Source organism: Oncorhynchus nerka, linkage group LG4 (genome assembly GCF_034236695.1).
Source record: "Oncorhynchus nerka isolate Pitt River linkage group LG4, Oner_Uvic_2.0, whole genome shotgun sequence".
Lineage (NCBI taxonomy): Eukaryota > Metazoa > Chordata > Actinopteri > Salmoniformes > Salmonidae > Oncorhynchus > Oncorhynchus nerka.
The window spans coordinates 82109512-82118992 of NC_088399.1; the positions used below are offsets into that span (position 1 = coordinate 82109512).

The 9481-nt window shown below is 45.1% G+C and overlaps 1 protein-coding gene across 1 annotated transcript in view; it reads right to left on the reverse strand.

Moving 5' to 3' along the window:
* The window catches only part of gpnmb (glycoprotein (transmembrane) nmb), a 29304-nt gene extending 20109 nt beyond the window's left edge, over positions 1–9195 (reverse strand). The window contains exons 1-10 of the mRNA XM_029658736.2: positions 9010–9195; positions 8126–8263; positions 7861–8025; positions 7579–7752; positions 6581–6742; positions 1533–1844; positions 1231–1296; positions 858–1100; positions 570–669; positions 195–412 (exon numbers count right to left, since the gene is read on the reverse strand). Coding sequence (XP_029514596.1) covers positions 195–412; positions 570–669; positions 858–1100; positions 1231–1296; positions 1533–1844; positions 6581–6742; positions 7579–7752; positions 7861–8025; positions 8126–8263; positions 9010–9079 — 1648 coding nt within the window. The 5' untranslated portion in view covers positions 9080–9195. The remainder of the gene's footprint in view (positions 1–194; positions 413–569; positions 670–857; positions 1101–1230; positions 1297–1532; positions 1845–6580; positions 6743–7578; positions 7753–7860; positions 8026–8125; positions 8264–9009) is intronic.
* Positions 9196–9481: the final 286 nt, after the last annotated feature.

Here is a 9481-nt window from a genome sequence, read left to right on the forward strand (position 1 = left end):
CGACTTGGACTTATCCACATGTTCACAACATTGCAGCAGACATTGTACAGTCTGGCATCAGAATGCTGTATCAGATGAGGTTAGCTAATTATGCTAAATACCTATCCAGACATTGTGAGATCTGGCAGACGTGTGTAAAGTAGTCCGCCTGCAACACTGCCAATAGTACCTCAGGGTTTTTCCCTGGGACCTACCGGGTGTGTCAGGGTCAGTGTTGCTGATGGTGATGGTGGCGAGGGCCATACTGCTGGCGTCCTCCAGGGTGATGTTGACACAGTAGATCCCCGGCTCCAGGAAGGTCCTCCGCAGGTGCACCTCGCACCCCAAAGACGGAGGCACGTCGTCACACACGATGTTCCTGACCTGGCGGCAGGAGGGGTCCGACACGATGGTGCAGGCTGAGGTGGGAGTGCTACGGGGGGAGAGGAGAAGTAGAGAGGTGGTTATGGTAGATGGATGGGGAAACTATGGAGTGGTTTGTGTGCTAATATTCACAAATTACATTTTTCACTAGTCCCCAAAACATTTCTGAGGGTTGCATTAGCAATGTGTAATTGTATTCCACTCACCTGCCCAGGCACTTGACCAGGAAGCTGATGTCAGTGTTGGTCACCTTGGCAGCAGACACGTCCACGATTCGATTGGCTGGCTGGCTGTTGATTAGGTGCTCTGTGATAGGGTAAAGCCCAAGTGATGTCATTTTCTAGTTCGCATGAACTCATCAGCCAAATCTGTAATGTACAAGCTTTATATATTTGTATAGACTGATAAGTGATTAACTGAGGGGCTAACTGACTGACTAACTATCTAACTTCACTGATTGTCATCAGTTTGACACCCCATTGTCATGCACCCACCGATGATGGTGATGTTGGTCTGGAAAGTTCCGTAGAGGTAGCGGAAGCAGTCGGTGGCCGCCAGGTGTCTGTGATGGAGCTGGGCCATAGGGGTGGGGACAGCTGGCAGCAGCGAGGTTGGGTTGAACCCCTGGGTCAAATCAGCCACCGTCGAGGGGAGGGGCTCTGTCGTCTGGAAGCCTGTTGTCCCGGAAACAGGTGTGTTGGGGCCCTTGGATGTGGGTCTGGCAGTGGTGATTGGCACTGGAAACGAGACAGTCGAATTTGGACAGTTTATGTCAACTGAATAGAACTAAACTCACAAGAGAAAACATTTCCTCATACACTCTGGCAGACACTTCTATTCAATACACATTGTAGAGTTAACTCTTACCATAACCATGGGTTGTTTCCATTTTGCTAGTGATGGAGTGAGTGCCAGTGGGAGGTGTAGGAGCCGCTGAAGGAGAGAAAAAGAGATATGATACAACACTCCAAAGATGGAAATGCGTCTGCTGCTCAATCAGTCCAAAATAAACATGCACCATCCCCCAACGGTGCATACCTTATTCCAGGCATGTGTGGCAGAAGTACGGTGCAGGTGAAGCTCATTATTGTGTGTACTATGTACATACCTTCTTCTAGATTTGTGTGCCTGTAGTATCCTCTGAAGTGAGGTGTGTGACTCGAGTGTACCTGTAGTTTGTGGCGAAGTAACACTCATCGGTGTTGGCGGGGGGCACGGGATCTTGATCGCCACCTCCACCATCAGCTTCACATTAACTTCGCCGACCGCGCTGTAGGCATGCGTGGCCACGTTGCTATGGGTGACCAGCTGGTTGCCGTTCTTGAAGTCCCAGATGTAGTCGACGGCATCGGCAGTCTTCAGGTAGTTACTGGGGTCGTGAACAGACACACTGAACACCACGTCCTCGCCACGCACAAACACGCTCGCTGACAGGTTGGATGCTGCCTTCTGGGAAATATTCACCGCCACTGGGATCTTGTCTGTGAAGGGGTAAGGGTTAATGAGAAACGCTCAGACATGACGCATCCGTTCAGCTATACATTCTCTTCTGTACTTCTGCGTCCCTCTGAGGAAGGACCATCTCATGTGTAAGAGACAGGCTATGGTTGCTTCCAAAATGGCACCCTTTTCGCTACGTACACTTTTAGGGGGGAAAAAGGGAGCTACACTACATGTATGTGGACACCTGCTCATCGAACATCTCATTCCAAAATCATGGGCCTTAATAGAGTTGGTCCCTCCTTTGCTGCTATAACAGCCTCCACTCTTCTGGGAAGGCTTTCCACTAGATGTTGGAACATTGCTGCAGGGACTTGCTTCCATCCAGCCACAAAAGGTGTTCGATGGAGTTGAGATCAGGGCTCTGTGCAGGCCAGTCAAGTTCTTCCACACTAATCTCAACAAACCATTTCTGTATGGACCTCGTTTTGTGCATTGTCAACATTATCATGCTGAAAAAGGAAAGGGCTTTCCCCAAACTGTTGCCACAAATTTGGAAGAACAGAATTGCCTAGAAAGTAATTGTATGCTGTAGAAGCGTTAAGATTTCCCTCCTTTGGAAGTAAGGGGCCTAGCCCGAACCATGAAAAACATCCCCAAACCATTATTCCTCATCCACCAAACTTTACAGTTGGCACTTTGCATTGGAGCAGGTAGCGTTCTCCTGGCATCCGCCAAACCCAGATTTGTTTGTTGGACTGCCATATGGTGAAGCGTGATTCATCACTCAAGAGAACGTGTTTCCACTGCTAGGGCTGTGGTGGTCACAAAATTTTGTCAGCTGGTGATTGTCAAGCAAATAACTGTCGGTATCACTGTAATTTACCGTTAATTAACATAAACACATTTAGCATCTCCACTCATAGCTTGCAAGTGCAGAACTTTGGAACATCTACATTAAAAAGTCTAATAAAAGGGCCTCCCGGGTGGCGCAGTGGTTAAGGGCGCTGTACTGCAGCGCCAGCTGTGCCACCAGAGCCTGGGTTCTGGTTCGCGCCCAGGCTCTGTTGTAACCGGCCGCGACCGGGAGGTCCGTGGGGCGACGCACAATTGGCCTAGTGTCGTCCGGGTTAGGGAGGGTTTGGCCGGTAGGGATATCCTTGTCTCATCGCGCACCAGCGACTCCTGTGGCGGGCCGGGCGCAGTGGGCGCTAACCAAGGTTGCCAGGTGCACGGTGTTTCCTCTGACATATTGGTGCGGCTGGCTTCAGTGTTGGATGCGCGCTGTGTTAAGAAGCAGTGCGGCTTGGTTGGGTTGTGTATCGGAGGACGCATGACTTTCAACCTTCGTCTCTCCCGAGCCCGTACGGGAGTTGTAGCAATGAGACAAGATAGAAGCTACTAAAAACAATTGGATACCACGAAATTGGGGAGAAAAAAGGTGTAAAATACAAAACAAAAACAAAAAACAAAACAAAAAAAAGTCTAATAAATCCATGTAAATATAGCCTACAACTAAATCCATTATTTCTTTTTGACAGGTCTAAAGAAGCATGATATGAAGAAAATGTAGTCTATTTCAGAAGAACAGGATAGCATACTCTGAGTTGTCCTTATGTTAGGCCCTGATCTGGCTATGCCAAATGGCTGTGGGATACACTAGTTCATTTAGTAGACAAGATTTGCTTAGAATTCTGTGGCATTATTTTATAGTATGAATACAATTGAACAAAGCTGAATAAAAGAGAAAGGACATTTTCTCCAAACGATTTGAGGGAGTGTGCACATTCTGTGTTGAGCGGTTAATGTAGAGTTATTAATGTAACTTTAGGTGTTCTACAAACGTTGGGCTATATATTTAGATTTTTAATACATTGTAAGGCTGCACGATGATTTGAAAAAAGTTGCTTGAAAGGCATGAGCTCTGCTTTGTTTTTTTTTGTACACACTACATCAGTCACTCATTCACAACTTGACAAGGATTTGATAATGCCTTGAATTTCATGGCGTTATCACCTTTGTGTGGCCGTAATGCACCCTAAAAAAATCCTTGCCTTTTGCAGCCAGTTGACATTGTGCCCTTCTCCCTGAGTGCTGAGCGCTCCGAATCACCTCCCACTCATATGGCTCTCCATCACATGATCGGGTCTTTCTCACAGGCTACAAGTGAAGACAGACACATCTGGGATACAACTGTGCGCTTCCTAATCCAATTCCGAGGTGCAAATTGAAGATATTGGAAGAACTGTCAGCATTTACTTTTCTTCAGCCAACAAGATGAGTAGGCCTAACGAAAAGCAATAAGCTCTAGCCTATGTCAATCTACTATTCCCCCATAGTACAAAAGTCAACCTATTCTACTCTGTGTGAGAAATAAATATTCCAAACATAGTCTGGGACAGTTGAGGGATGCAATAGATCCCAAATTAATACAACTACTAGCTTCAAAATCATTTTTATGCAATGTGGCTGACGCAACAGATCAGAACGTTTAGTTTAAAATGTTGATTAATTATCAGTCTATTTCTTCACATTATAAGCGCAGCAATGCGCACATGGTAGTAGGCTATGAGGGCAGATGTACCATTAGCAGAAAACATCATTATCAAAGGTGACCACAAATGCAATTATGCATGTAATGCTTTCATTATTAAGGTGCATTTTTATGGTGAAAATGATCTTCCCCAAACTTGAAACTCACACGATGCTTATGCATGCCAGTTAGGCTCTACACCCCTTGTAAAGCGGATGAATGTGCTTCATTTTAAGAAGTTATTTGGCCACTTTAGTTGTGATACAAACCTTATCAAAACATGTAGGCTTATGGGCTAGGCTACATGAGGTGTGCCACTATGATTCGAAAAAGTTGCCCCAAAAAAGGCATTGTTTCTTAAGCTGGGCATTGTTCACAAGTGATAATATTTAATTCCCAAGTGATAGGCTAATATTGTCACCCATCAGATTATTCTTGATTTAATCTAGTCTTTACATTTATTAAATGATATATGTGTGAAATATATTTTGATTTACAATGGACCATTATCATGCGCCTGTCTCGAAGCAGGGGCAGCAGGAAAAAATACATGTAATCTATACACTTAAATAGCAAATGGAGGACGCTTTTCATATGGTTCATTTTTATGCCAGCCAGGTAGGCTATACTCTGGTTGTAAATATAAGCAATGTGCTTAATATTAGGAAAGTTGAGAAATAAATATAGTAGGTCTAGCGTATAGAAAGCTGATGGGATCCTCCTATTTTTAGTCGAGGCCATCACTCATGCTCAACATGAGCTCATGGGCTCTCAGGAAGTGTTTGATTAGATTTTTGATTAGATTTGCTATCAGGGTAATTAGAGGGACAATAGAGTGCTGAGTACCAGGCAGTTATTAAGTTTGTTACTAACGACTAGCAGCAGCATCAGAGCTTGGAGAAGCCTAATGAATTACCATGACTAAACAGTCACTTGGAATTTGACTGCCTTCATGACACGTGACCGCTGGTGTGGTGGTAAAACGGTCACTGCAACATCCTTACCCACTGCTGCAAAGTCCAATGGCGGCAGGCTTTACACCACTCCAGCCGACACTTGGTATTGCGCATGGTGATCTTAGGTTTGTGTGCGGCTTCTCGGCCATGGAAACCCATTTCATGAGACAAAACAGTTATTGTGCTGATGTTGCTTGCAGACGCAGTTTGGAACTCGAAATGAGTGTTGCTACCGAGGTGAGACGTTTTTTCAGCTTCAGCACTCGGCGGTCCCGTTCTGTGAGCTTGTGTGGCCTACCACTTTGCGGCTGAGCCGTTGTTGCTCCTATAAGATTCCATTTCACAATAACAGCACTTACAGTTGACCGGGGCAGCTCTTCAGTATGAGCCCTTCCGTATGGGCCATTCTACTGCCAATTTTTGTCTATGGAGATTGCATGGTTGTGTGCTCAATGTTATATACCTGTCAGCAACGGGCTGTCCAATCGCGTACTAGCGACTCCTGTGGTAGCCAGGGCGCAATGCTGACACAGTCGCCAGGTGTACGGTGCTTCCTCCCACACATTGGTGCGGCTGGCTTCCAGGTTAAGCGTGCGTTGTATCAAGAAGCAGTGTGGCTTGGCTGGGTTGTGTTTCGGAGGACACACGGCTCTCGACCTTCGCCTCTCCCGAGTCTGTACGGGAGTTGCAGCGATGGGACAGGACAGTAACTACCAATTGGGGAGAAAAAGGGGTAAAATAATACATTTTTAAAAAGAATGTAGCGTATCTAGAACTTAAAAAGGTTATTTAGCTGTCCCCATAGGGGAACCCTTTGAAGAACCCCTAGGTAGAAAGAACCCTTTTGGGTTCCGTATAGAACCCTTCTCACAGAAAGATCCTACCTAGAACCGAAAAGGGGTTTAATTAGAAACAAAAAGGGTTCTCCTATGGGGACAACCGAAGAATCTCTGAAACCCTTTTTTCTAAGAGTGTAGTGCACTACATAGTACATTACAGCCATAGGGGTCTGGTCAAAATTAGTGTACTATATAGGGAATATGGTGCCTTTTGGGACACACCATTGGCCTTTGTTCCAATCAACAAAATTCTTGACTGTCAAATCTTTTTTGAATAAGTGAAAGCAAAAAAACACTAAAGCTCCACCTGACTAAGGGCTTGGTGTCCTATAAGATGTACAAGGGGAAGAAATGATAGTAGATGGGAGGAAGAAAGGTTGTGGATTGAGACCCGTCCCATTGATGCTTTGGGAGTAGACATGTATACAAAGTGTATACAGGGGACTCACCTGTGACGAAGAAGACGGTCTTGTCTGTGGCCAGGGGGCTGTACTTCCTGCGCTCACGTTTCCTGTACACCATGACTTCTATCAGCTCCGGCCCCAGAGTGATGTCACTGGTGTTCACTGTCAGGGTGGAAGAGGAGCCATCGCACGTCTCAGAGTACTGACCTGAGGGAGGGATGGAGGGAGTGAGGGAGAGAGAGAGATGGAGGGGGGGGGGGGTGGAGAGGGAGGGCAGAGAGAGTTACAGCGATAGCAGATCTCCATCTCTCTCAGCACCTGCCGCCTCACCTTTCCCCACCTTTAAAGCTGCAATATGAAACTTTTTAGAACTGTGAGTTACAGATCTGTCATTCTTATTGAAAGCAAGTCTAAGAAGCAGATTTGTTCAACGTGCACTATTTATATGCTTTGTTTTTGCGTCTTTTACTTTTGGTTTTGTACACCAGCTTCAAACAGCTGAAAATACGATAAAAAAGACTATATTTTGGTTATGGAAAATATATTTCACAGTTGTTTAGATGGTATAATGATTCTCCACACTGTTGTTTTGTCACATTAATTGAAATAATTAATTTGTCACATTAATTGAAAGGGGGATACCTAGTCAGTTGTACAACTGAATGTATTCAACTGAAATGTGTCTTCCGCATTTAACCCAACCCCTCTGAATCAGAGAGGTGCCGGGGGCTGCCTTAATCGACATCCACGTTTTCGGCGCCCAGGGAACAGTGGGTTAACTGCCTTGCATGAGGGGCAGAACGACAGATTTTTACCTTGTCAGCTCGGGGATTCGATCCAGCAATCTTTCGGTTACTGGCCCAATGCTCTAACCTAGGCAAACTATTAGAATTTTAGCAACCAGGAAATGGCAGAGCGATTTCTGCATAGTGCATCTTTGATAGAGCACATATAATTGAAGACATTGTGCGTGCATATGTGTGTTACTTTATGACTGTGTGCATGAGTATGTCCGTGACTGATTGTGTTTGAGTGAGACTTACCCATGGAGTGCCATACGTAGACGTAGCTCTTGTGTCTCCAGTCGTTGCTCTGAGGGAAGGGTTTCCCGTCTGGGAAGACGTTACATCTCTTCAGGTCAGTACACTTTCCAAAGCCGTAGTCATCCAGCCAGGACGTCCAGTTAAACACATAGCCATGCTTCAGCTGACCGTTAGCTGACCAGGAGAGGGGAGAGTTTAGTCAATACAGAAGTTATCAGATGTTGTCCTTTTTGTGGCACGCAAATGTGTGTGCGTGCACGTAGAGTGGTTTGTGGGAAGCACCTGAGGCCTCCAGCTCCACACCATCCGGACAATGCTCATCCCACACCAGCTCCCCATTGGCATCCTCCTTCTGACAAGGTGGGTAGTCTAGCTTGGCCGTAAATGACACCATAGAGCCAATGATCGCAGGACTGTCACTGGTCAGGCGAACTTTGATGGGCTGACCTGGATAGGTGTGTGAAAATAGTGGATAGCTAAATGTTTTAAAGGAGGAACGTTATAAACTTTCCCTGCATAATTTGACAAGGTCAGTGGTGGTGCTCACCTTTCCTCCGCGTTAGTTCCTTGGGACTGAAGGGTGGGTAAAGATAGTCATCCCATGGGTTACTGTCTGGGTTCCAACCGGGGATCGGTGGAAACTTCATCGATACTGAATGCTTATGAGGGAACATGTCTCGGTAAGCTGAGAGAGAGAGTAAATGTTTGTTTTAAAATTTATAGACTAAAATGGTACTTTTAAAAACGTATATTGGAAAATGCTGCCTAATGTGAGCGCTCTAATGTAAGCTTATTGTATGAATTCGTTGAAACCAGCCTATTTCCCTAACCATAATAAACGGTCATATTCTAGACACAGACTACAATAGATATTGTGTTCAAAAATGTTTTGTATACTGTTGGAAAACCTATCGAGGAAACCATATTCACAAGACGCATCTACTAGTGCACGCGCGTAAATGGCATAATTGGGCTCATGGGACTGAGACTGACAAGACAAGCGCGTGGATACTAGGAAAGCAATAACAGCTCGCGCACCTCTCTGACATTCTTAGAGGATGACCAAGGTCAGATGAAAACAATTAGTCCGAAGCGTTCATTTTTACTTGAAAAACGTAATTTGTACACGGAGAAAAATTACAATACATTTCAATTCCATGCATAGCCTATGTGAAATTATTTCGACCTATAGCCTAGTCGTTTGAAAGAGTTGACTGATTGCATTATTAAACCTTTATAGGCTAAATGGAAAAAATATACAACGATCCGCATAACAATTATCAACAAGATTGTAGGCTTACAATCATCCCTATATTATTTAAATTATTCATTTGACAACAAATTATGCTTAATCTGCATCCATCATCCTATACCACAAACCTGATTGATAGGTACAGCTGAGACCCCAAAAGCAACTCAAACTTTACTTACTTTTGAGTCCATTGGCTTGAGAAACGAAAAAAGTGCAAGCCAGAACACAGGCATAATGTAAACGTCCCATTTCTACCTGGAGAAAAAGCTGCAACTATATCCACACAACCCCAAAGATATTGCTGCTCACGCGGACCCCACCAAACACATAACTGCTCCTACGCGCACCTATTCTCCCTTCCTTCCCCCGCGTGCCCGGAGTTCCATAATTTAATAGAGGGATGCATGCACGCGCAAACATATGAAGTTGATAACAAGATGCATCTCATCCTTCATTAGGTCGCGCGCTTCATGTGAACCGTCTCAGTCCCCACCCCTCTGCTCTGTCCTGTCCCGTTCAGTGGCGAATTTAGCATGTAAATCTTGGTAGTGCGAAAAAATAAACAACGTTGTAGATGCATGACAAATATATATTTTTTTTGCACCACACCTGGCTATCAGCAGAGCCTTATCTGGCAGGGAAACAATTAAT